The sequence below is a fragment of the Marmota marmota genome, unplaced genomic scaffold, assembly GCF_001458135.2.
Source record: "Marmota marmota marmota unplaced genomic scaffold, marMar, whole genome shotgun sequence".
Taxonomy (NCBI): Eukaryota; Metazoa; Chordata; class Mammalia; order Rodentia; family Sciuridae; genus Marmota; species Marmota marmota.
Window position 1 is genome coordinate 36,393,462 of NW_026000005.1, and position 24,116 is coordinate 36,417,577.

At 48.5% G+C, this 24,116-nt stretch overlaps 5 protein-coding genes across 17 annotated transcripts in view; 2 read left to right on the forward strand and 3 right to left on the reverse strand.

Moving 5' to 3' along the window:
• Ankzf1 (ankyrin repeat and zinc finger peptidyl tRNA hydrolase 1) overlaps nt 1-4,906 on the forward strand; it is a 7,794-nt gene extending 2,888 nt beyond the window's left edge. For 4 of the 6 annotated variants that reach the window (XM_015481416.2, XM_015481414.2, XM_015481415.2 and 1 more), the window contains exons 3-14: nt 275-387; nt 615-717; nt 827-1,014; nt 1,426-1,538; nt 1,630-1,777; nt 2,024-2,252; nt 2,443-2,604; nt 3,110-3,593; nt 3,752-3,863; nt 3,996-4,163; nt 4,293-4,378; nt 4,579-4,906. In XM_015481416.2, the coding sequence (XP_015336902.1) occupies nt 275-387; nt 615-717; nt 827-1,014; nt 1,426-1,538; nt 1,630-1,777; nt 2,024-2,252; nt 2,443-2,604; nt 3,110-3,593; nt 3,752-3,863; nt 3,996-4,163; nt 4,293-4,378; nt 4,579-4,702 (2,030 nt within the window). In that variant the 3' untranslated portion in view covers nt 4,703-4,906. Of the gene's footprint in view, nt 1-274; nt 388-614; nt 718-826; nt 1,015-1,425; nt 1,539-1,629; nt 1,778-2,023; nt 2,253-2,442; nt 2,605-3,109; nt 3,594-3,751; nt 3,864-3,995; nt 4,164-4,292 lie in introns of all 6 variants that reach the window. The other 2 variants (XM_048808581.1, XM_048808583.1) reach the window with 2 other exon arrangements.
• Nucleotides 1-8,386, reverse strand: part of Atg9a (autophagy related 9A) — a 20,078-nt gene extending 11,692 nt beyond the window's left edge. The window contains exon 1 of the mRNA XM_015481413.2: nt 8,380-8,386. The gene's annotated coding sequence lies outside the window, so the exon portion shown is untranslated. The remainder of the gene's footprint in view (nt 1-8,379) is intronic.
• On the reverse strand, nt 4,867-15,306 carry Glb1l (galactosidase beta 1 like). Of its 5 annotated transcripts, none has more exons than XM_015481420.2 (18): nt 15,256-15,306; nt 14,491-14,586; nt 13,797-13,935; nt 13,492-13,658; nt 13,101-13,251; nt 12,864-12,924; nt 8,244-8,338; nt 7,974-8,148; nt 7,827-7,885; nt 7,603-7,724; nt 7,471-7,511; nt 7,153-7,271; nt 6,786-6,860; nt 6,578-6,667; nt 6,330-6,443; nt 5,893-6,024; nt 5,459-5,674; nt 4,867-5,275 (listed from the first exon to the last, which is right to left on the reverse strand). In XM_015481420.2, exons 3-18 carry the CDS (start codon nt 13,863-13,865, stop codon nt 5,012-5,014), a joined length of 1,950 nt encoding a protein of 649 aa, XP_015336906.1. In that variant the 5' UTR covers nt 13,866-13,935; nt 14,491-14,586; nt 15,256-15,306; the 3' UTR covers nt 4,867-5,011. The 5 variants fall into 5 exon arrangements, with proteins under 5 accessions (XP_015336906.1, XP_048664542.1, XP_015336905.1 ...); XM_048808585.1 differs by having other exon boundaries at nt 13,797-13,923; nt 15,256-15,301; XM_015481419.2 differs by having other exon boundaries at nt 13,797-13,923; nt 15,140-15,276.
• Nucleotides 14,974-18,776, forward strand: Stk16 (serine/threonine kinase 16). Of its 4 annotated transcripts, none has more exons than XM_015481424.2 (8): nt 14,974-15,425; nt 15,739-15,978; nt 16,527-16,746; nt 17,005-17,138; nt 17,309-17,429; nt 17,553-17,648; nt 18,073-18,194; nt 18,307-18,776. In XM_015481424.2, exons 2-8 carry the CDS (start codon nt 15,893-15,895, stop codon nt 18,443-18,445), a joined length of 918 nt encoding a protein of 305 aa, XP_015336910.1. In that variant the 5' UTR covers nt 14,974-15,425; nt 15,739-15,892; the 3' UTR covers nt 18,446-18,776. The 4 variants fall into 4 exon arrangements, with proteins under 4 accessions (XP_015336910.1, XP_048664547.1, XP_015336913.1 ...); XM_015481425.2 differs by lacking the exon at nt 14,974-15,425 and adding an exon at nt 15,432-15,575; XM_048808590.1 differs by lacking the exon at nt 18,073-18,194 and having other exon boundaries at nt 17,533-17,648.
• A 1,423-nt stretch (nt 18,777-20,199) lies between these two features.
• LOC107138719 (tubulin alpha-4A chain) lies at nt 20,200-23,890 on the reverse strand. The gene is made up of 4 exons (XM_015481421.2): nt 23,745-23,890; nt 21,883-22,105; nt 21,438-21,586; nt 20,200-21,242 (listed from the first exon to the last, which is right to left on the reverse strand). Exons 1-4 carry the CDS (start codon nt 23,745-23,747, stop codon nt 20,271-20,273), a joined length of 1,347 nt encoding a protein of 448 aa, XP_015336907.1. The 5' UTR covers nt 23,748-23,890; the 3' UTR covers nt 20,200-20,270.
• Nucleotides 23,891-24,116: the final 226 nt, after the last annotated feature.

Genomic DNA, 24,116 nt, shown 5'->3' on the forward strand with positions numbered 1-24,116 from the left:
GGGGGGGTGGTGTTACCACTGAGTCACATCCCTAGCCCTTTTTTACATTTTATTTTGAGATAGAGTCTTGCTGAGTTGCTCAGGGCCTTGTCAAGTTGCTGAGGCTGGCTATGAACCTGCAATCCTCCTGCCTCAGCCTCCCAAGCTGCTGGGATTACAGGCGTGTGCCCATCTCTTTCTTTTGTGTCTTACTGTTGGGATATCAGATATTGACTAAATCCAGGCATTATGAATTTGAGCCCCTTAGAAGTTCAATTACCCTTCCCTTATTTAGGTTCAGGGGAGAGAACAAGCCCAGAAAGAAAAGGACTCCATGGTCCTGTGGATATTTCAGAGAAATTATTTTGTTCATCCTGTGACCAGACCTTCCAGAACCACCAGGAACAGGTAAAAGCCAGGATATAGGGCTGGATGTTAGGAACAAAAGTAGAGGTGGGGGGGGGGAGAAGTAGACATTTAATTTGCCTTAAGTTATTAAAGGTCTGTGCTTTACCACTGAAGCAGTTGGTGTTACCTGGTCCCACTTCTGGAGTTTCATGAGTGGTCTTGGCTAGTACATAGGGCCAGGCTGGGCCATGTTCTACCACCTGCCTCCCGTTTTGCCTTTGTACCAGAGAGAACATTATAAGCTTGACTGGCATCGCTTTAACCTAAAGCAACGTCTCAAGAACAAGCCTCTCCTGTCTGCCCTGGACTTTGAAAAGCAGAGCTCCACAGGTGATGCCTGGTGGGAGCAGGACATGGGGTGTAAGAAGGCCATAAGGAGTTTGAAGAAAGGTTAGAAATGGGGTACCAAACTTTTATGTCCCATGTTGTCTGTCTTTAGGAGATCTTTCCAGCATCTCAGGATCAGAAGATTCAGATAGCGAAGAGGACTTGCAGACACTGAGCAAGGAGAGGGCTGAATTTGAGAAGCCCAACCAATCCCCAGGCTTCCATGCCCATCGAGTTCTTTTCCAAAATGCCCATGGCCAATTTCTTTATGCCTACCGTTGTGTTCTAGGCCCTCACAAGGCAAGTGTCTGCACAAGTTATGTGGTCAACCCCAACTTTTTGTATGCTCAGCTTAGTTTTCTCCTTAGCTGGTTAGTGTATCACTTCTTCCCACATCCTTCTTTTTGGGCTTGGGTATCACATGGACAACAGTCTTTAATTGAAACTGGCCTGAATTGTGCTAGGGTCAAGTATTACAGAATTCAGTTTGGAAACAGATCAGTCTGTTTGAATTGTGGATATACCACTTATCCAAGTGGTATATCTACCACTACCTCTCCAAACTTGAGATGTCCTTCTTTATAAAATGGAAACAAGGCTCAAGGTGGTTGTAATAAATGAGGTAATAATTTATTGTGAAGCACTTAGCATTAGCATTTGATTTCTTGTCCTTGATGAATAAAACTATGTTCTGCTTCATATATCATGCAGGTTCCCCCAGAAGAGGCAGAACTGCTGTTACAGAACCTGCAAAATGGAGGTCCCAGGTGCTCCGTGGTGCTCCTGGCTGCAGCTGGGCACTTTGCTGGTGCCATTTTTCAAGGGTGAGGGTCCTGCATGGGGCAAGGCTGGAATAGATCCTGCTAACCTGGGAGCACCAGCTGTTCTCCAGTACTGAGTCTATGCTGTCTACAGAAAAGAAGTGGTGATACACAAAACCTTTCACCGCTACACCGTGCGGGCCAAGCGGGGCACAGCCCAGGGGCTTCGAGATGCCCAGGGTGGGCCAACACGCTCTGCTGGAGCCAATCTGAGGCGCTACAATGAAGCCACACTGTATACAGTGAGTTTAGACCTCCCAGATTTGTTGGTCCACTAATCACTCTTTTTGCTTCTCATTTCAACTTGCTAAATGTTACAGTAGAGAGGTTTGGGATTCTCATATCCTTCCAGTTTTCATTATTTCTGGGTAGACAAAATAGAATAAGGGTCTCCAGGAACCTTAGTTCTTCCTCCTTTTTAAATCTTTGGATGAAGATTTAAAAATAGTAAGTGAATATAGGCCAAGTGGAGTTACTCTCTTCTCTAGGATGTTCGGGATCTGCTGGCAGGGCCAGCCTGGGCCAAGGCACTTGAGGAGGCTGAGACAATCCTGCTGCGTGCCCCCCGCTCTGGCCGTTCCTTCTTCTTTGGAGGCCATGGGGCACCTCTGCAGAGGGAGGATCCCCGACTTTGGGTTATCCCCCTCACCACCCGCAGACCCACATTCCATGAGGTCCAGCGTGTGTTTCTTAAGCTGACCACCTTGCATGTCTATGGTAAGCCTCCAGTTCCAATCTTTAGGCTTCTTAGACCTTTCAGTACTCTACAGCTCAAGCCTTGGTTCTCTTGTGGGCATCCAGAGGATTTTTCTAACCCTGGAACTATAGCCCAGGTATGTTTTCACTGAGAAACCTGGGCTGGCTTTTCCTCAACTAAGTTTGAGAAAGATTTTGTGTTTTATGGCAGAAGACAGCCCTCAGGAGACAATCAGATTGTACTCACCTCAGAAATACTGGAAGACTGTGAAAGAGGAGAGGAAGAAGGCTGCTGAGGAAGAAAGAAGAAAGGTCCCCAGTGATGAAAATGAGGCACTAGGGAAGATGGAGGAATTATCCAACCAGGGTATAGGTACCATCTGGCAGTTATCAAGTCTATTTGTGTGTCTGTCTTTGAAATACAGTGGCAAAATCACTTTTAATTGACCCATCTCCGGTTTTTACACCACATATACCTATCCATATACACCCCAGTATCTGTATAAAGTAAGGTGTGTCATAGCAATCACTGTGGCATGTTTACTTGACTTTTCCAGATCTCCTGTTATCTCTTTTGTTCATGGATATATATCCCTGGTACTTAGAAAATCTTATCATGGAGTAGATATTTCAGTGTGTTGCACAAGTCTCACATTATTTGTCTGCCTGGCTGGATGCTGCTGGTTTGGGGCAAGGATTGCTGCCATGTTTTCTTCTGTGCACAATCCTAGGACTGCTCATAGGAATAGTTCCGGGACAAGATAGAAATTTCATTTTAGGACAGTCTGGATCATTTCTTTATAGACATAAATGCATCTGAACCAGCTCACTCTCTGCTTATTCCTTAGATGGATCTAACCTGTCATATTTCTCCCTAGGTTCAGGGTCAGAGGGAGAAGATGGCTCCCGGGTAGAATTGGAGCTAGTGGAATTAACTCGGGAGACACTGGATCTTCGAGAGTTTGAAGTATTGCCTAAGCGGAGAAGAAGAAAACGGAATAAAGAGAGAAGTCGAGACCAGGAGACTGGGGCACATACAACTCTTCTCCAGAAACCTCAAGAAAATGAGCCCTTCTCTCTGTCAGACCAGACAGTTGAAGCCCCCTTGAGGCCTTTGGTGGATAAGGCCAAGAACCCTGATCAGTCAGAGCTATGGAATGTGCTTCTAGCTGCTTGCCGAGCTGGAGACATTGGAATGCTGAAGCTCCAGCTAGCTGCTGAGCCTACAGACCCTAGAGTTAGGTCCTTACTCAATGCCCCCTTGGGCTCTGGTGGCTTCACTCTCCTGCATGCAGCAGCTGCAGCTGGAAGAGGCTCAGTGGTTCATCTGCTGCTGGAGGCAGGTTGCAACCCCACTGTGCAGTAAGTGTCTCCACTCTGAGCCATTTTGGGTATAGAGAAGATAATTTGGTGGCTCATGTTGCATTCTTTAGTTGACAATATAACCTTAGAGTCTGGTTGGGTGATATTGAGAAAGACAGGAGGCAAGTTGAACCCATTTTGTGTTTTTTTGTACATAGGGACTCCCAAGCCCGCCCACCTTATATGGTAGCAGCTGACAGATCAACACGTAATGAGTTCCGAAGGTTCATGGAGAAGAATCCAGATGCCTATGATTACAAGAAGGCTCAGGTCAGCTAGAAGAAGGAGATGCAGAGTGGGAAGGTGTCATAGGTCCTAGCCAGGTCCTTTCTACTCCTTTGCACTTTTAACCAAGGATAGCTTTTGTGGGTCTTACTTAATATCTTCTGGAAAATCCCCCAGGTACCAGGGCCACTGACACCAGAAATGGAGGCACGGCAGGCCACACGGAAAAGGGAGCAGAAGGCAGCCCGGCGGCAACGGGAGGAACAGCAGCGGAAGCAGCGAGAGCAGGAAGAGCGAGAGCAAGAAGAGCAGTGGAGGTTTGCTGCCCTCAGTGACAGAGAGAAGGTGAGGCCAGGCTCTTCTATAGCGAGACTTCCTTAGAGCTCTCACCCACTCCCCATAGTGCAGCTCTTGTTTCTCAGGCATGCTGTTCACTGCTGGGTCTTGTTTGCAATGTGACTTTGTGTTTTTCAGAGAGCTCTGGCTGCAGAGCGCCGATTTGCTGCCCAATTGGGAGCCCCTGCTCCTCCAATCCCTGACTCTGGAGTTATCAATGCTCGGTATGGGGCTAGGGTTTGAGTCAGAGTGGACTCTAATGTTGTAGGGACTATTTGGGGCAAGTGGAATGATGGTCTACATGGTTTTCAGAGGGGTTGCTGAGGGGATTTGAGATACTCTGGGAACCTCTGAGAGTTGCAAAAAGCTTGGAATGGAAAGTTTCTGGGGAACCTGTCCTGCCATTTTTCTTCCTCTTGTTCAGACGCTGCTGGAGTTGTGGGACTTCCCTCCAAGGCCTCATTCCCTTTCATTACCTTGACTTCACTTTCTGCTCCACATGTTGCCTCCAGGACCATCGCTGTCAGGCTGGGAAGCCCTCTTCCTGACCTCCTACAGCTTCACCTGGGCCAAATGTAGGCCCTGAGAGGGCATATTGACTCCAGCCCTAGGTTTCTTCTTCCCCATGAAGCCAGAGAGTATTTGGAAGAATAGGGTGAGGGATACTCAGGAACCAGGGCAAAGATAGGGTCACAGAAGTGTATGGAGCTGGTACTGTCTCTGGAATTTTAATAAAAAGTTTGGCAAGAAAACTGTTCTTGTACTTACATTCAGAGGCCTTCTGGCCTTTGGTTACCATGGCCAGCACCAAAGGATTCTGCCCACTCCATGTCCCAGGTCCAAGAGTTATCTTTCTTTCAGTGCCCACTTAACTCCATTAGTTCAGAGTCATTTTGTACATCAGGTGAGAGGGAAAGTGTCCTGTGTACAGTGCTGTTAAGGATAGGCCTATCCAAGAACTGGATTTGGGGCTGTAAAGGGACGTTTTCTAGCTCCAGCAAGGTGATTGTGTTGACAGCTCCCCTAGGTAACAGCAGGGGTCTTGGCACGTAGAGGGTGTGTTGTGGCCCCAACTTTGTCCAGTACCGGCCCAAATTAAACCCATTGATCCAGACTTGGCCCTGTTTGGTAATAAGAGAGTGAGAAAAGCAAAGATCAGCTCTCCAAGGGATAGAATCATCCTCTTTGGGGTTTCTCATCAAAATAATAATTTCTGCTCCCCCTCCTTTCATAGTTTTTCTTTAGGGTCTGGTTGGGTGATATTGGGAAAGACATCCTCCACCAACCACCACCATTAGCAATACCTTTGTCCATCCAGGTAGATAGAGAAATGTGTCCCCAGCTGAGCCTAAAATTGGAAACATTGTGGAGTAGAAGGTGGGGCCAGAAGGATCTTTAGGCTGTGGTCTTTTTGGCAACTTGAACGTATACCACCACTTTACAAAATGATCTACTTTCAGAGGGAAAATCATCCACTGGGTAAGGATTGTTTGCCCCAGAATTGGTGGCTCTAACAGGCCCTGTGGGAGGCAAAGGAAAAGTCATTATTTACTAAGCCTGTAAATTTATTTACTGTCCCTAATCAAGCTCTAGGATGTAACTAGTGGCCAAATTCAGGTCCCCACAAGCCACTATTTCTCTGACTCTTAAAGACCTGGCTGTACCTTACCTTCCGTTAGACTCTGGTCATTCCAGAGGAGTTGGTCAATAAGTGTACTGGGAAACAAAACTAACTCACCTTGAAGTCACTGTGGTTAGACCCAAAACTGAGCCTTCCCATGTTCTCTAGCAAGATATCCAGTTTGGTCCCTACTTTCCCCATCAAATATAGTTTGTTATCCGTATTTCTTTCCAGAACACCCTGGATCACCTGTGGATAAGAGACAGGATCTATGAAAGGAAGGGCTCAGCATTTAGTTCTTGGCCACTGCATAGAGAACCACATTAGAACACTTATTTGAAGAGTAAGGAAAATGTAGCCAACTGTGAATTACCCACCACCATTCTGGAACTCCATCCTTAATCAAGTTCTTCCTCATCCCAGGTTATAATTCTGTACCCTCTATAGATGTGAGCAGGCAGTAGGAAAGGGTAAAGATGAAAACTTAAGGCTATAGGGTGCTGGGGAAAGGGGGAAATTGGATCTCACAAGTTAACCTGGAATTAGTTTCTCACCCCATCCAACATCACATAGGCACGGTCATGGACTCCATTATTTGGCACCCATAATGGTGTTGGCTCAAAAATGGAATAAGAAAGATAGGTCCGGTACAGCATATAGCCATGGTCCTGGATATGGAAGAATGAGTTTAAGATAAATTGAGATAAGAAAGGACATTAAAGGGAAATTGTTGCTAGGAGGAACTTTTCACTATAGCTGGTGAGAGTTTGCTGTTCCCACCAGATGTAGATATATGTCTTACCTGCTTCACAGCCTCAAAGGTCAATGGCATGACTGAATGGATAGGCCCCTGGGGGCACAGAAAATCTAGAAAACCCAGCAAATCCCCATCCTGTTAAAATTAAGAGGCAAGAATCAGAATAAGAGGGAGGTTTCTGGATCAAGGGCAGGATAAGGTAGATATTTAGAAAGTAAAGGTATAGAATCAGAAAAGACAGGGAGGAACTTACCAGGTGCATAGTTAAAGGTCCAAGCATCATCTTGTGGCTGGGGGGAGGTAAAGGTCCCAAGGGAACTTCCTGGAACTGAGCCCAAATTCTCTCAGGAGCCATAGGAAAACCACAGAAACAGCCCCTATTCCAAGACCCTAGAACAAGGTTCTTAACTTGGGACCCAGGGAAGGGCTTTGGTCATAAAGACTCTCTAATTTAGACACTATAATGTTCACTCATGTGTAAGTCAAGTGGTACCATTTGAGTGATTGGGAAATGCTTCCATGGGACACTCAGCTCTGTGGCCCAGAAAACCACCACCAGTTTATAGGAGGATCCCATTACAATTTGGGCACGACCTTCTCCCCGATTAATAAAAGGGCACCTTGCCAATGACATTTCGAAGAGCAAAAAGCTTAGGTGTGGTGTCCCCTGCTTCAGATATGGGTGCATCGTAGTCATAGCTGGTAGTTATTGGAAGGAAGCGTCCCTTCTCATCAGCACCTAGGGTTGAACCAATTTAATTAACATATCTTTCATTCAGAGGATAGGCACTAAGCAAAGAGCTTCATGCAGAGAATTTTGCCATCAGAGCGGGCAGTGGTGGCATATCCAATTTCTAGGCATCCTAGTCTATCCAGCCCTTAGATTCTAATTCCTTGTTACCTCCCTGTTTCTGTCCCAGGGGACAATCTGTACTCACCATTCCAGTATCCAAAGTTGGTGCCTCCATGGAACATGTACCTGAATTGGGGGGAGGGGGTAAAAGCTGACCCACTGAATCTTAACTTTCATCCCCATCTCCCAGTAATAGGTTCATATTGTCTTCAGTTACATGTTCACACTGGCTCCCAACTTGAGCATGTTTTCTAGTCCTTTAGCTATAGGTTCAATGGACTGTGTGGAGTGATTCTGACCCCAGTAATCCAGCCAGCCTGTGTAGTATTCAGAGTTCACCTAGAATATGAAGTGAAAAAGCCATGAAAGAGGTGAAAACCAAGCTGGACCTATTACCATCCATGATTCTTGCTTTGATTCCCATTCCCTCTGGTCCCTCACCAATGGCCCATTGGGTTCATACTTCTGAAGCAGGGCAAAGATTTTGGTCATGTTGTCAGCTGCAGGAAGGAAGCAAGGGTAAAAGATGAACAGTACAGAAAAGGCACCCCTTCCCCAGACTCCACTGCAAACCCTTGTTCAGGAGACCTGGCCCAAAGTCTATAGTAGCAAACAGTCCCTTGAGGGTGCCACATTTGAGTCCATCAGGCCCATCTGTGGTGAAGAGCAAGATCTTGTCTCCTAGTAGCGCACGGAAGAGCCCAGCCAAGTGTCTCATGTAGTTGAAGTCGCAGGCCCAGTAGCTACCATATTCATTCTCAACCTGCCAGGGGAAAGGGAAATGGGAACTATGTGGTTGAGAAGGTTAAAAACACCTTACACCTTCTTCCCCGTGCCCAGTCAACTTCCCACTTGTACCTGAATGCTAATGATGTTGCCCCCATTGTGGTAGAGAAATGGATATATCTTGGGCAGCAAGACCTTGAACCAGGAGTCCACTGCAGCAAGGAAGTCTAAAGGAAGGAGAGGCACTCTGCTCATTAGGGGCCACCACCATCTCCATGGCCCCCATCCCCAGCATCCCTGCTAACAACTTCAGTGCTGCCCTTACTCTAGGCTGCAGGTTCCATCCCACTTGCCCCCCCCAAAAAAACTCTGGGAAGTAGTGACTCTTAGAACTCTCAACCCTAAGCACGTATATATTTGCATGTCAATGGAAGTAAAACATAGGAAACTTTAAAGTACATGTGTTTGTTTTCATGGTTCTGGGGATTGAACCCAGGACCTTGCACATGATGGGTATAGAGTATTGTTTCTTAAAAATACATGGATGAGGGGCTGGGGTTGTGGCTCAGCAGTAGAGTGTTCGCCTAGCACATGCGAGGCGCTGAGTTCGATCATCAGCACCACATAAAAATAAATAAATAAAATAAAGGTATTGTGTCCAACTACAACTAAAAAATATATATTAAAAAAAAAAAATACATGGATGAGCCAGGCGTGGTGGCGCAGGCCTGTAATCCCAGTGGCTCGGGAGGCTGAGACAGGAGGATCCTGAGTTCAAAGCCAGCTTCAGCAACGATGAGGTGCTAAGCAACTCAATGAGATCCTGTCTCTAAATAAAATACAATGGGGCTGGGGATGTGGCTCAGTGGTTGAGTGCCCCTGAGTTCAATCCCCAGTACCCCCAAACCAAAACAAAAAGGAAACAAACACATGGATGAAAAAGGCTAAATACACAGTATGGAACTATTATTATTATTTTTTTTTAGTTATTGGCGGACACAACATCTTTGTTTGTATGTGGTGCTGAGGATTGAACCCGGGCCGCACACATGCCAGCAAGCGCGCTATTGTTTGAGCCACATCCCCAGCCCCTGGAACTATTATTACGTAATCCACTTATGCCTGAGATTTCTGTGAAGTAGCATGGGAATTCACAATGTAGAGCATCTGACTTGCACCTTCCAGTCAAATGATTTTTTTAAGTTGGTAATTGGAAGATCATTATACTAGGCATTGTGCCTTAAAATTCTCAACTCCTGCTTGTTATTTTTGTGATTCACCCTGAAGATCTTCATGCACAGTGTTTCCTCTGCCTGACACTTTTTCCTCCACCCTCCTTTACCTAACCAACTCCAACTCATGTTTCAATATTTTTTCTTCTGGTACTGGGGACCGAACTCGGGTTCATTCTACCATGAACTATATTCCCAGCCTTTCTAAGTTTTTGAGACAGGGTCTTCCTAGGTTGCCCAGGCTGGCCTTGAAATTTCCGATGCTCTCACTCCACCCTCAAGTCGCTGGGATTACAGGTGTGTGCAATCAATGTCCTCAAGAAAGCCTCTGATATCCCAGATCAGGATAGATCTCCTGTTAAAACACTCTCACATTATCTCATACTTCTAAGTAACTTGACAAATTATGATTGAACATTTATGTCTGTGATTGTTTCTTGCTAATTTCCCAACTAGTGAATAGGAACCTTATCTGGAGGGTTCCTTCAATGTTGCATCCCTATCATTGAGGACAAAGCAAAAGACAGGGACTCTCAAAGGTGGATTCAATGAAAGACATTTTGGAGGATATTGTTCCATTCTTAAACCATTTAATTACACTTTATGTGTCATATAAAGGAAGCCAAATTTGTACTACATATTTTAATCCAAGCATATATTAAATCACATTCACATATTCAACAAGTATTTATGGGTGCTGAGTATGCACAAAGCACTGTTCCAGGGATACATAAAGGAACAAAACAGACAAAACATCTGCCCTTGTGGAATTTCTAGTGATGTAGGCAGACCATAAATTAAGGAAATAAATAAGGGAATATATAGTGCCAAGAACAAGAACTAAAGCAGGAAAGAAGGTCTAAAATAATGGAGTGGGAGAACTTAAAATTTAAAGAGTGGCCAGGAAGCACCGCTGAGGTGATTTCAGCAGGGAGATCAAGGGAAGACCTCAGGCAGAGGCCTCACAACCCAAGGCTGGTGGGTCTGAAGAACAGCAATGAGGACAGGGAGGTTGAGGCAGCATGAACAAGAAGAGGGTCAGATGAAGGACATGACTGGGGCCAATTACATAGGACCTAGTAAATCATTTTAAGAAATACATGATTTATATTCTGAATGAGATGAAATTTTATTGTAGAGGTTAAGCAGAGAAATCTCATGATGTGTATTTAAACATCTATTTTAATAGAATCACACTGGCCACTGGATTGAGAAATGACTATATGGGAGAGAGGGCGAACAAAGGAAGTCACTTGGGAAGCTATAAGATAAGCCAGCTGAGGAGAGATCCTCTGGACCAGGGAATGGCAGAGGTGGTGAGAAAGCAGTTAAATTCAATGTTGTTGAGGGTAAAATTGACAGGACTTTCTGATGGATTAAATGTGAGATGTGCAGGAAAGACTAGCATGAAGGATTTACCACAGTGTTTATGCTGCTTAGTTGGAAAGTAGAGTTGCCATTAACTGAAATAAAAAGACTAAGAAAGCTGGTTTGGAAAACACTACCAAGAGATTGTATCATTATGCCTTTTATTTGCCTCAATGGAGACTGCACATAGGCAGTTGAATGTATGTGTTGAAATCATGGGAAAGGTCCTGGCTATGGAGATACATATTTCAGGATCATCAGCTATCAGATGGATTTTAATCCCATCATACAAATGAATGCAATCACCTAGGGAATGATAATAGAGAAAAGAAATGCATCCAAGGATAGCTGTGTACACTACAGCATTTGTAGTAAAGGAAAACAGAAAAGGACAAGCAAGAGATTAAGACTAAGTGGTCACTGCTTTGGGAAGCAGGGGCACAGACCAGATAAGTGGGTATCATGGGAGATACAGTAAATATTCACCTGTAATCCCAGCAAGTTAGGAGACCAAGACAGGAGGATCACAAGTTTGAGGCAAGCCTCAGCAACCCTGTTTCAAAATATAAAAAGGACTGGGGATGTAGCTCAGTGGTAAAGTGCCCTGGGTTCAATCCTCAGTACCAAAAATAAGTGTATTTCAAAGGACAGAGCAACCAACTGTGCTGAGGGCCATTCATTGGTCAAGGGGATGAGGAAATCATGGATTTCACAATGGATAAAAGATGTTTAATTATTTCAATATTTATCCTTTTTTTGTTTGAAGTATAATTCAAAACTCTATATCAATCCTCTGAAGGTTAAGGCAGGTATGTATTTTAAAATGAAAAGGGAAAACAAATTTTCAGCCAGTTGCTGGTTTTCTTGAGCAAAATGGACTGCATGTTGGTGTTTCATTAATAATTTATCATTTTAAATATATTTATAGACAATTGGGTTTGGCATAAAGCTCTCTGGCATCTTAAGTTGTTCCCCTAGTCTCCTCTACCTTCCCTGTGTCAGGAAATAGCATCACCACTTTAATTGGCCAAATGCTTCATTCCTACTCACACTGCCCCACCCATCCTGTTCCAATCAAAATCTGTCAACAAGAGAGTAAGATTGAGTGGTCACTGCCTTGGGAACCAAGGGCAGAGACCAGATAAGTGGATATCATGGGATACAAAAGAAGTGGATTTCAACCAGGCACAGATTTCTGTATCCACAGTGTATCTCAATTCTGCTTTCTTTACATTTCCACCACAGTCATCTTAATCCAGGAACTCTCTTCTCTGTTCTAACTACAGTAATATCTCCATTGATTTCTCCACCCTTGCTCCCCTCAATCCACTCTACACATCCAGACTAAGTAATGTTAAAACAAATCAGATCTGCTGGGCTTGGTGGCACACATTTGTAATCTCAGTAACTCAGGAGGCTGAGGCAGGAGGATAGCAAGTTTGAATTCAGCCTCAGCAATTTAGTGAGGCCCTGTCTCAAAAATAAAAAGGATGTGGCTCAGTGGTAAAGCACCCCTGGGTTCAATCCCAGGTACAACAAACAAGCAAAAAAATCAAGTCATGTCATATCCCTTGCTAATTTTTTTTAACGTGACTGTCTACTGAGAATAAACTAAGAACCCCACATAAGTCCTATAAGGACTTACACCAATTATCTGTCTCGTCTTCAATATCATGTCATATAACTATCTCCCTCACCCCACTGTACTCCACCATGCTGATCTACCTTCCTCAGACATGAATATTCTTGCCTCGCTCTTATACAAAGACCAGTGCTTTCCCTTCCCTAGAAGTCAACTAAAATGATCCCTTCTCAGAAAAACCTTTTCTGACTACCCTGCAAATAAGAAAAATCTGTTACCCACTGTCTTTAACTCCTTGTTTATAGCTAATAACCTTATCTACAAATGGTGAATGTTTTTTTTTTGTTGTTTGTTTGTTTTTTGATCTGTCTGTTCCACTATGTTATAACCTCTATTACACAGGGACTAGGTCTGTCTGGTGCCAGTTTCTAGTGTCCTGCTGGGCATGAAGGAAACAATATTTGAATGAATAATCTCCAAGTTAAGGATGGTCTCTTCTGTATGAGGCACGCAAATGATCCGCCTTTTTGTTTGATTTTTTTCTGTGTTAAATCTTTTGTCTCAACTCACCTGGATCTGAGGTTCTCAGATTAATTTTAGGATTCCGAAGCAACCAAGATGGGAGACCCCCCTGAGACAAACAAAGACAAAAAAGCATGTAGGTTTTGCTGTCCTGGGGTGTAGTGGGGAGGTAAGAAAGGAGAGAGTTGAATATAATGCTGGACATGCCCCTACAGTGAGGGCAGAGGGGACTAGCCTAGAAACACATGGAAAGCTTTTGTTCTGTCCCTCCTCCAACTAACTCACCATCTCCCACTCTGCACAGATGTAAGGTCCTGGTCTCAGTATGACCAACAGGTTTGCTATAGCTGCCTCGTTCAGAAAGGTAAAGAGGTCGCGGCTGCCATTAAAGTTATAGACTCCAGGCTCTGGCTCATGAAAGTTCCAGGGCACGTAACTGAGAAAGTAAGAGGTTAACAGGGCCCGAGATGGGGAGATGCCAGGGAGGACTAGGGGCTCAGGCGGGCAGGAATCTCCAGCAGCACTAGGAAGCAGGTCCTGGCCCGCCCCTTGGTTTAGGAGTCTGGGAGTTCTAGCCTCTTTTCAGCCAGTCTTCAGGCCAGGACCCATCTGAAGGAACCGGTAGGAAAAGTAAATCCCGCCCCCGCCCCATGTAGCTCTCGCGAGCACTTCTTACAACTGTACGGCGTTGAGGCCGCTCAATCGCATCTTGAAAAGCCGGTCCGCCCACAGTATCCGCGGTACCCGGAAGTAGTGCAAGCTGCCAGACACGTATCGGAACGGGGTCCCGTCCAAGAGGAACAGGCCACGTTCCCGATCCACTACGAACGACCGAGGGTCTGCCTGCAAAGGGGAAAATCCTGTGCTCAGCAGACGTTTGGAGTGAGGGTCAGCGTCAGCCAAAAGCGGAGGAAAATGAAACTAGCCCTGCTGGCCGCTTGGTGGTTGACTTTCATCCGTCAGTCAACCCTCTCATCTTACCTGCTGCAGCAACAACGTCAGGAGCGGCAGCATCAGGAAGGGAAGGCAGAGCGGCTTCTCGGGAGCCATGACGCTCACGGGGCTCCTCTAGTCTGATCCGTCGGTCCGACCGTCACGTGTTGGACTCCTGGGAGGGAACCTCAGCAAGCAAGGGGCGGAGACCACCTCAAGTTTCCAGGAGGTTACCCGGGACTTTGTACCCCGCCTGCAGCCAGCCACCCACTACTCTATTAGTTTGTAAAAATCCTCTACATCTTACTACTCTAAGTGCAGTTCACGAACCAGCTTAATCAGCGTCACCTGAGAGCTTGTTAGAAATGCAGAATCTCAGGTCCTACCTTAGACCTATAGAATCAGAATTTGTATTTTAACAAGATTCCCAGGCTATCCTAAACATAGTCAAGATTGAGAAGCACTGCTTTATTGGACCGAGTTCCCTGAGAGCAGGAGTGTCTTGTCGTTGGATCCTCGGTGTCTGGCACAGGGCTTGACATATAACAAGTTAAATCTAGATTAATGGATGTCAGAATCAAGGAACCCATTAGGAAAATCTCCATGGTGACCAGGGATGTGGAAGCAGGGAACCGAAAGTTACAAGACGGACCATTCCCGTAGAGAGCCCTGTTTCAGCAAAAGACCATATTGAGCAAATAGAGCCATTATAATTTCTTCGGAAGGGCACTCTCCAACTTACCCCTGCTTGTCTAGACAAGAGATGTCACAAACAACTGCTTGGTGCCAAGGCTTGTACTTTGTGAATTTCTATTCCTTCTGCCTCACAGTTCCAAACCTGAGGTGTGAGAACCAGGGTAATAAGCAATGATTATTATTGCTCTTTATTGATACTTGAGGACTATGTATCAGATATTGGGCTAAGCACTTTATATTTCAAACAACTCCGTGAAATAATTATTTTCATTTTACAGATGAAGAAACTGGAGGATGGAAATAAGTAGCCCATCCAAGGTCATGCAACTAGTTTAGTAGAATTGGGATTGGATTATGCAGTTTGACCTCATAGTTCATACACTTAACCTTAGGTATCATTATATCTGTTTTACAGCTAGGGAAAAGTGAGGATCTGAGAGGTTGTCATTTGCCAGAGGTCATGCAGATAGGAGGCTATTAGGACTGGATTTAGAAACTGTCTGCTTCCAGTCTGAGCTCTTAATCACTGACTCTAGGGTAGTAGGATACATGCCACAGTCCTTAAGGTTGGACAGGACAAGAACTCCAGGGGGTCGGGCCACCAGCACCCGCCCCTCCCTGGATCCCTCTCTGGGCTGAACCATACATAGTAGGCCACATTCTCCCCCAGCGCGCGGAGGTGTGAGGCCCCCTACCTCCGACATTGGGAGATGGAGGTCCTGGGGGCCTCGGGCAGAGCCCAGCTTTGCCCCCCTTTGGCGCAAGTGCCTGTGTCTTGACCCCTACTGAAGGCCAAGTGGAGAACCCTCACCCGGGTCCTGGGACCCGTCGGTCTGTGCGGTCCGGGGCCTTTCAGCTCCGCGCCCTCACATCCTCCGGATGCTCAGCAGTTGCTAAGATACGGTGGACCGTTACTCCGGCGCGGACTGATGATGTAATCGTTACTTCCGGTCCCTGGTGCTTCGCTCCGGCCCGAGCCAGGTCAGTGGGGAGTCGCGGCTGGCAGACCCTGGGCTCCGCAGCCCGGGGTGGGCTCTGCCGGAGGTGGACCCGAGCCTCGCACTTCCTCGGGAGCTACCCTGTGCCTTGCCTTTGCGGCCCCAAGAGCTTGGGAGCGGGATCCGTCCAAAGGTGGGCCGGGGTTGGAGGAAGCGACCTGGTAGTCGCTGCGTGGCCAGAGGCTTTAGGGCACCTGACTCAGCCTTCTGGAGCTGCTGTCGCCAGGGTCTGTTTTCTTTAGACGGGAATCTAAGTTCCAAGACCTGGGCCTGAGCTGTCCGCAATTGTACTTCAGGGCCATCTGGATTATGCCGGACCCGCGACCTGCGGTCGATTTCTTTCCAGCATGATCCGCTGGGCCCCCAGGCCATCACCTAGAAGAGCCCATTCACTCTGGACGAACCTTTTGGCAGCCAAAGTCTGTCCTTGAGAAGGATGACTGAGACATTATGGGACACGCCCTGTGTGTCTGCTCTCGTGGAACTGTCATCATTGACAATAAGCGTTACCTCTTCATCCAGAAACTGGGGGAGGGGTGAGTGTTTGGAAATCACTTAGCTTGCCCCCAGGGTTATGGTCACTGAGGGACTACATAGGGTCTGCACATGATAGGGGCACAAGGATTTTATCCCTATCTACCTCATCTGACTGAGCCTTAGCTGAATGGGTCAAGAAAGTGGATTCTGGACCCAGGCCTTCTAGATCCACCTTGTGTGACCCTGGTGATCCATGGTTTCTTCATCTACCTAAAGGACATGATTATCATACCTCACTGTGGTAATTGTGAGGATTAAATTAGATAATGTATATAGGTGTCCCACCCAGTTCATAAGAACTTGATATACATGTTGGCTATTACTTTATATTTATTGAGCTTCTATCATGTGCAGAACATTGTTAGGAACACAGGACCTTAACAATTTTTGTGTTCCTGCTCCTGAGGAACTCTCACACTTCTCTTAGAGCCACATCTTGGGAGGGTTTCTACGCAATGAGAGAGGCACCCCTCCCCAAGGGAATTCCTCTGGGTCCAAGCTGTGTGGGAAATGATCATGGTCCTTCACTGACCCCTTTGGCCCACAGTGGGTTCAGCTATGTGGACCTAGTGGAGGGGTTACATGACGGACACTTCTACGCCCTGAAGCGAATCCTGTGTCACGAGCAGCAGGACCGGGAGGAGGCTCAGCGGGAAGCAGACATGCATCGCCTCTTCCACCACCCCAACATTCTTCGCCTCGTGGCTTACTGTCTGAGAGAGCGGGGTGCTAAGCATGAGGCCTGGCTGCTGCTACCTTTCTTCAAGGTCAGAAAGTCTCTTGGTTATGGAGGGGGTTGCAGCAGATACCTACTGAAGACTGTGAGCAGTCAAGCATGTTGGGAAACAGGAGCCATGTCCAGGGTTTGACCACTTTGGATTTGGAGTTTAAAGGAGTCTAAGTGGGACTGTGGGTTTCAAGGTATGTGTGATGAAAGGATTGGTGGGCTTTGACACACAGGACAGGGATTAGGCCCAGGGAACAGAGACTTCAGAAAATCTCAACTGAGGAAACTTGTGTTGCAGAGAGGTACGCTATGGAATGAGATAGAAAGGCTGAAAGACAAAGGCAACTTCCTGACTGAGGATCAAATCCTTCGGCTGCTGTTGGGTATCTGCAGAGGCCTTGAGGCCATTCATACCAAAGGTTATGCCCACAGGTCAGTGGGAGAGCCCCAGGTACATGCTGAGCTAAGAGGAAGAACCTCACTAAGACAACCAGGAGGTCTCCACTCTCCTCCCAAGGAAAGCCCCCTTGATATTTTTGCTCCCTGGGATTCCAAGTCTTCCTGTCCAGGAATGCTTATTGGTCATTTTCACTTCACTCCAGGGACCTGAAGCCCACCAATATCTTGCTTGGAGATGAGGGACAGCCAGTTTTAATGGACTTGGGTTCCATGAATCAAGCATGTATCCAAGTGGAGGGTTCCCGCCAGGCTCTGACCCTACAGGTAAGTCTCTAGGTTCCTTTGCCCACCTGTTTCCCATTCCCAATTCCTTGTGGTGCATGCCCAAATTCAGTCACATTACTGTGGCCTGTGCCCCACTTTTGAGCTCTGGGACCACTGTTCCAGGACTGGGCAGCCCAGCGGTGCACCATCTCCTACCGGGCCCCGGAGCTCTTCTCTGTGCAGAGCCACTGTGTCATCGATGAACGGACTGATGTCTGGGTGAGAAGCAACTGGGTGGGACTCTGGGTGGGAGGGGTGCAACTCTGTACCTGCTGTGGAGTGGGGAGGGGCAGTAGAAAGTGTTTGGTTTCTGTTGCATGAAGCCCCAGGAACCACAGTATGTCTCCATACCCCTCAATTTCCTTCTTGGTAACTGTCACTGATACTATACTCAGTTGCTCAGGAAGTGGTATAATCCCTCACACTGAGCTGGGTAGTTACTGCTCGTTATCAGTGCTGAAGGCAGTATCTCAGCAAGGACTGCAGAGGCCTCTGGCTAACTGGCAGTTTCTCTGGGCCCTGGGAGTGCCACTGGCTCAGGTTGGAATATTCTTTTTAGCTTTTGTAGTCTTTTTTCACCACAGAAGGGGAGAGATGTCACTTCCATCAGTTCCCTTCCAGGGACTAACCACATTGTGCTCAGTCCCTAGGTTGTGTGCTTTATGCCATGATGTTTGGGGAAGGCCCTTATGACATGGTGTTTCAGAAAGGTGACAGTGTGGCCCTTGCTGTGCAGAACCAACTCAGCATCCCACAAAGCCCCAGGTGAGCACTTAGAGGAACACCAAGCATTTCAGACTTCCCCAGGGTAAGCTGAGTTGGACCTTAGCAAGGGGGCTAGATGCCCTCCCTTCACCTTGCCCTCCTCCCTCCACAGGCATTCTTCAGCACTTCGACAGCTGCTGGCCTCCATGATGACTGTGGACCTGCAGCAACGCCCTCACATTCCTCTCCTCCTCAGTCAATTGGAGGCAATGCAACCCCCAGCTCCAGGCCAGCACACCACTCAAATCTGAACTAACCAGTGGCCACATTAAGATGGCTCCATGTGCCTTGGAAAGAGGCTCTTATTCCTCATTGGAAGTTCTTCCTTTCTATCCAGGGCTGCTCTTGACAGTTGGGTACCAGGGATGAGGATCGTTATCTCAGTCTTCTCTCTGCTCTTTTACCTCAGTACATAGGCAAGGGGCCTGACCGGTGGTGAGGCTGGGGGAGAAAGTGAAACAGAGAAAAATATGGCGCACAACTCTGAGCTGGACTGCTGGGCTCACATCATGTTCTGCTTTCAAATCTGGAAGCAGGAGAATGTATAAACAGGAAAATAAAGTGAAAACAGGTTGGTGTGGATCTTATTCCCAGTGTGTCTAGAGGCAGAGAAGAGTTGCAAGGGGCCCAGAGTCCGGTTGCCCAGTTCCAAGGGAACAGCCTGGAAAGAGGTAATGGTGTAGTCAGCAAAGGTGTTTCTGTATTATTTAACAGGAGGCAAGTGTCCTTTTCTGATATGTGGGTAGTTTTTTTCCTAGCTTGTTTTAGTCGTAAAATTAAAGCTCTGACTTGAGCTAGTTTCTGCCTTTGCTAAGAACTGGGATCAGCACCCCTAAAAGCACACTCAACTATTTCTTTTCTTCTTTCACTCCCAGGGGTGGGTTACTTAGTTAAAGTAGCCCAGCCGGTTTGCCAGGCCAAGAGCCTCTGGGTGGAGACACCTGGGGAAGCTTTCAGACAGCTACATAACTGGTCTCCCATCCTCAGCCTGGGGCAAGGGGAGTGGAGCTGGCAACCATTTTGGCCACATCTCCCTGATTTTCCTAGCTCACACGTAGTAGTTAATAATTAATGAGACTAGTGTGGTGTGGCAGTATTCAGCAGCCACTTCCTGTCTGGTCTGCTGAGTAAACAGGGGCCCTGCCCTTAGCTGGGCTTAAAACCTGTTCCCCAGGGAAGGGCACAGTGTCCCTGAATCACCAGGGAGAGGCGGCAAGGGCAGGTTGGCATCTCCTGCTCCTGAGATTGAAGCTTCCTCCCCCACCATGCCCACCGCCACATACTGACGTGTGGGTCCTGGGGTGCCTATTAGCAAAGTTTGAATTTTCCCCCAGGGCCCTGGCAGGAGGCTCCCACCAGCTAGTGTTAGGCCGAGGCTGAAAGAAAGCACAAACAGGGAGACGACCTGACTTTTAATGGCACAGCCCTAGCTCCAGCAAAGCAAGACAGACAGTAAGCTATGCAAAGCTGCTGAGAAGTGCAATGGCAAAAACAACTCCAAATCGCCCTTGTTCCCTCCCACCCCCCAAGCTTATGATGTGACTCCATGCCTGGGAACTTCGGGCCAGCTCAGCCCCATTCCCAAACTCTAATAATGCACAGCAAAGCCTTGCCCAAGTCTTGCTTCCAGAGTTGGTGGATGCAGAAGCAGCAGGAATAATAGGGTGGCAGTCCATTCTCCAACACAGAAACTACTGGATTTAAACTCCTACTTGTAAGGAAGTGAAGACTCATATCCTTCAATAGTTTGTGACAGGATAGACAGGTCCAGGGGGATTTGGTCGTCATTTCCTCCCTATTTTTGGATCCCCCTAGGACCTAATATCAGGGTCCCTGGGGTCATGATTCCTGGGCCTGGAAAGGGCCCCTTGGCAAGTCTCACCTTCAGCCATGGAAGGGAAAAGTGTCATGAGCAGCAAATAGTGAGGGCAGCAGTGGCAGCAGTAGCAGCAGCAGCACACAGGGGAAGGCAGCAGAAGCTCAAGTATTCACAGAGGGGACAAGAAACCGTGCAAGGAAACTTTATTTTGAAAGGATTTTGCAATAAACATAGTAAGGAGGCTCCAGACAGCTGTTCTATTCTTCTCCTTCATCCTCATCCTCATAGGAGTCGATGCCCACCTCCTCGTAATCCTTCTCCAGGGCAGCCATATCCTCTCGAGCCTCAGAGAACTCACCCTCTTCCATGCCCTCACCCACATACCAGTGCACAAACGCCCTCTTGGCATACATCAGGTCGAACTTGTGGTCCAGGCGGGCCCAGGCCTCGGCGATGGCGGTCGTGTTGCTCAGCATGCACACAGCACGCTGCACCTTGGCCAGGTCACCCCCAGGCACCACAGTGGGAGGCTGATAGTTGATGCCAACCTTGAAGCCTGTGGGGCACCAGTCCACAAACTGGATGCTGCGCTTGGTCTTGATGGCAGCAATGGCAGCATTGACATCTTTGGGCACCACGTCTCCACGGTACAGCAGGCAGCAGGCCATGTACTTGCCATGCCGGGGGTCACACTTCACCATCTGGTTGGCAGGCTCAAAGCAGGCATTGGTGATTTCTGCCACTGACAGCTGCTCGTGGTAGGCCTTCTCTGCAGAGATGACTGGCGCATAGGTGGCCAGGGGGAAGTGGATGCGCGGGTAGGGCACCAGGTTGGTCTGGAACTCCGTCAGGTCCACGTTGAGGGCCCCATCAAAACGCAGGGAAGCTGTGATGGAGGACACGATTTGGCTGATGAGGCGGTTGAGGTTGGTGTAGGTTGGGCGCTCGATGTCCAGGTTGCGGCGGCAGATGTCATAGATGGCCTCGTTGTCCACCATGAAGGCACAGTCTGAGTGCTCCAGGGTGGTGTGGGTGGTCAGGATGGAGTTGTAGGGCTCCACCACAGCTGTGGACACCTGAGGGGCTGGGTAGATGGAGAACTCCAGCTTGGATTTCTTGCCATAGTCCACAGAGAGCCGCTCCATCAGGAGGGAGGTGAAGCCAGAGCCGGTGCCCCCTCCAAAGCTGTGGAATACCAGGAAGCCTTGAAGTCCTGTGCACTGGTCAGACTGGAAGGCAAGAAAGAGAGCAGTATAAGTAGGGGAAGGACCCAAGGAACTCTCTCTTGTAGCTATATGTACCCTAAAGTATCTTGAGAAGTTAAGGAAAAGACCAATCTGTATTCCATAGAAGCTCACATTCTGCAACACATATTTTCTGAAATGGATGAAAAAAACTCCCTCCCTTCCATGACAAATTCTTACCAGCTTGCGGATCCGGTCGAGGACAGGGTCAATGATTTCCTTGCCAATGGTGTAGTGACCACGGGCATAGTTGTTAGCAGCATCCTCTTTCCCAGTGATGAGCTGCTCTGGGTGGAAGAGCTGTCGGTATGGGCCATTTCGGATCTCATCTGGAAAGGGATAAACCACATTGTTGGAACAAAACCACAAGGCTGCATTCTGCAGGGACCTTCCCCTTGGGTGGTAGTTGTGGCCAGATATAGAGAAGAGCTAGCTCATCCTTCTGCCAGCCTGAGATACCATAGTGTGAGAGAAACTCAGACCTGCTACAGCCCCGCCTGCCTGAGGTCAGCTTGCCTTCTTTAGCTTCAAATAGGGATAGGAGTTTTCAGGACCAGGAAAGTCAACTCTAGACACCCTCTCTCAGTTACTCTTCACTTTCCTCAAATTTGCCCCCTCTACTCACCAATTACAGTTGGCTCCAGGTCCACAAAAACGGCCCTGGGCACATGTTTTCCAGCACCAGTTTCACAGAAGAAGGTGGTGAAGGAGTCGTCCCCTCCACCAATAGTCTTGTCACTGGGCATTTGGCCATCAGGCTGAATCCCATGTTCCAGGCAGTAGAGCTCCCAGCAGGCATTGCCCATCTGGACACCTGCTTGCCCCACATGGACTGAGATACATTCACGCTAGAGGGATAAAGAGAGGGGTAGGCACATCGTAAATGCCACATCCACGAGTCCTCACCTCATGTTCCTCTCTCCCATCCTATAACCAGCTGGGATGATTCAGTTGGCAAGAAGGGAGGCTTAGGCTGGCAGCCTCCCCAGGATCTCCTACATAGGACTCCCTAGTTGGAGGTACCAGGGAGGGCAGGCAACTCCTGAGTCTCTTTCACAGTGGGAAATTTGTGAAGTGAGAGCTATGGCTCAGCATGACCCTGTCACATTGACAGGACACTGAGGACAGAAAGGGCATGTGCATGAGACCAGCAGAGGCTGCAGCTTCTCCCAATCCCTGCTAACCATAACCCGCTTCTCCAGGTTTTCCAGAGTTAGCCAGAGGCCTCCCCACTTAATATTTTGCTTTCGGGAGGAACTTGAATTTCCTATAACCCTTTCTTTCCCCTTCTTTATGGTGGAAGCAGAGGTCTTTCAGCCTTTGGATCAGCTGACCACCCTAGTCATCAAAATGCCCTCTCTCCCCACCTTTAAATCCCATCTGGCCTTGGGGATCAATCCCATCTGGCTCCTCTCCCCACATCCACCCCCGCACTCTGCATGTCTTCACCACCTTCATCCACCGCGACAGCCCGCACGTAAATAGCAGCGATAATGCTGGTGAGCATAGACAGTAAGGGCGGGCAATTAGGGTTGTGGGCACTGGGGCATTGGATGCCTTAGGTATTGCCATTAAGTGTCCGAAATTTAACCCTTGCAGCACCAAATTCGCGCACCTCCCTTCCACAACGAAATGGCGGGGTGACAGTTTCCAGATACCCAGAAAAGGAAGCGGAACCTGTGGTGAGGCCCCAGAGGTAACCCGCCTTGCCCCACGCAGGGTGAGCGCCATCCTGTACCCAGGCCCTACATCCGCTTTCCCGCAGGAGTCTTTCCAGTTACTTCCTAGTGAGGATTGAGTTTCGGCCCCCGCTCCTAGGCTATAAATACCACCCCCCCACACACACACAGCTTTCCCCTCCCCCCAACCTGGCCTCTGTCTGGGCTGTCGCTCAATGCCAGCTGTCTCTGCCAGTCCTCAGCGCACCCGCAGGAGAGAGGCTGGCTCGCCTCAAGAGGCCGAACCCCATTCCCGCCACCCCTCCCGGCTCAGAAGCGGGGTGCTGAGTCACCGGAGGGGGTTGTGGGTGCGAGGATGCACCCAGGTAGGAAAAGGGGATGCGGCACCAAGTAACTTGACCCCTTCCACCTTCTTGAGCCAAGCACGTGTTCTGTCAGTTGCAGCGACTGGGGATGGGGTGGGGGNGGGGGGGATTGGGGGCAGGGGCAGCCAAGCGGGTCACGGTGGAAAGGACCTTTTGGCTCCCTTCAGGAGGATTGGGGCACAAACGATTGGGGAGACAGGAGGGCATTGCTAGGAGGGCTCCTCTCTGCTAGTGGAGAATCCCACCCGGCCGCCCCCCGGTGGTCAACACACCAGGCCAAAGTCACCCCCGGAGGGGGGCTGGGGATAGTGCAAAACCCTTGTACCTCCTTGAGACCCGGAACGCTGGGCGTAGGGTCCCAAGTATCCCTGGAGGAAAGTTGCCTAGAAGGAGAAAGACAATTAGGGGACAGGACGGGCGCAATCCCGGCGAGGCCCACTCACCATGGTGAGTCCGGGTGGTGCGTCTCACGTAGAGTCGGGGTGACGGGTCTCAGTGAGAACTGCGCTAGCTGCAGTGCCGCACCGCTCTTATAGGCAGGGGGCGGGGCCTGCGAGTTCCGCTCGCCCACTAGGGGCTGGGTGACCCAGAGGCCACGCCCTCATAGGGTAGGCGGTCCCGAAGGTGGGACTACGCCGGGTGCCCGCCCCTTGCCATTCCTGGGTACCTCACCTGTCAGATTTGGGTTAGAACTAGCGCCCAAACTTTAACCCTTCGATTCCCGTTCTAAGCTGACACCCCAGGCTCCAGAGAACACGCGCAGGGATGCAGGGTGCGGTGACACTGCGCGTCTCGCTTGCACCTGCGTCATGAGG

What these genes read in the sequence shown, in the direction of transcription:
- Glb1l (XM_015481420.2), bottom strand. Translation starts at nt 13,865, where the DNA reads ATGGCTCCCGAGAAGCCGCTCTGCCTTCCCTTCCTGATGCTGCCGCTC. An exon ending in TCTGTGCAGAGTGGGAGATG is followed by an intron (nt 12,925 to 13,100) that starts GTGAGTTAGTTG and finishes TGTTTGTCTCAG; the next exon opens with GGGGGTCTCCCATCTTGGTT. An exon ending in ATGAACCCAATGGGCCATTG is followed by an intron (nt 7,725 to 7,826) that starts GTGAGGGACCAG and finishes TTCATATTCTAG; the next exon opens with GTGAACTCTGAATACTACAC.
- Stk16 (XM_015481424.2), top strand. Translation starts at nt 15,893, where the DNA reads ATGGGACACGCCCTGTGTGTCTGCTCTCGTGGAACTGTCATCATTGAC. An exon ending in ACCAAAGGTTATGCCCACAG is followed by an intron (nt 17,139 to 17,308) that starts GTCAGTGGGAGA and finishes ACTTCACTCCAG; the next exon opens with GGACCTGAAGCCCACCAATA. An exon ending in ATGAACGGACTGATGTCTGG is followed by an intron (nt 17,649 to 18,072) that starts GTGAGAAGCAAC and finishes CATTGTGCTCAG; the next exon opens with TCCCTAGGTTGTGTGCTTTA.
- LOC107138719 (XM_015481421.2), bottom strand. An exon ending in CCTGGAGCCAACTGTAATTG is followed by an intron (nt 21,587 to 21,882) that starts GTGAGTAGAGGG and finishes ATCCCTTTCCAG; the next exon opens with ATGAGATCCGAAATGGCCCA. An exon ending in TCGACCGGATCCGCAAGCTG is followed by an intron (nt 21,243 to 21,437) that starts GTAAGAATTTGT and finishes CTTGCCTTCCAG; the next exon opens with TCTGACCAGTGCACAGGACT.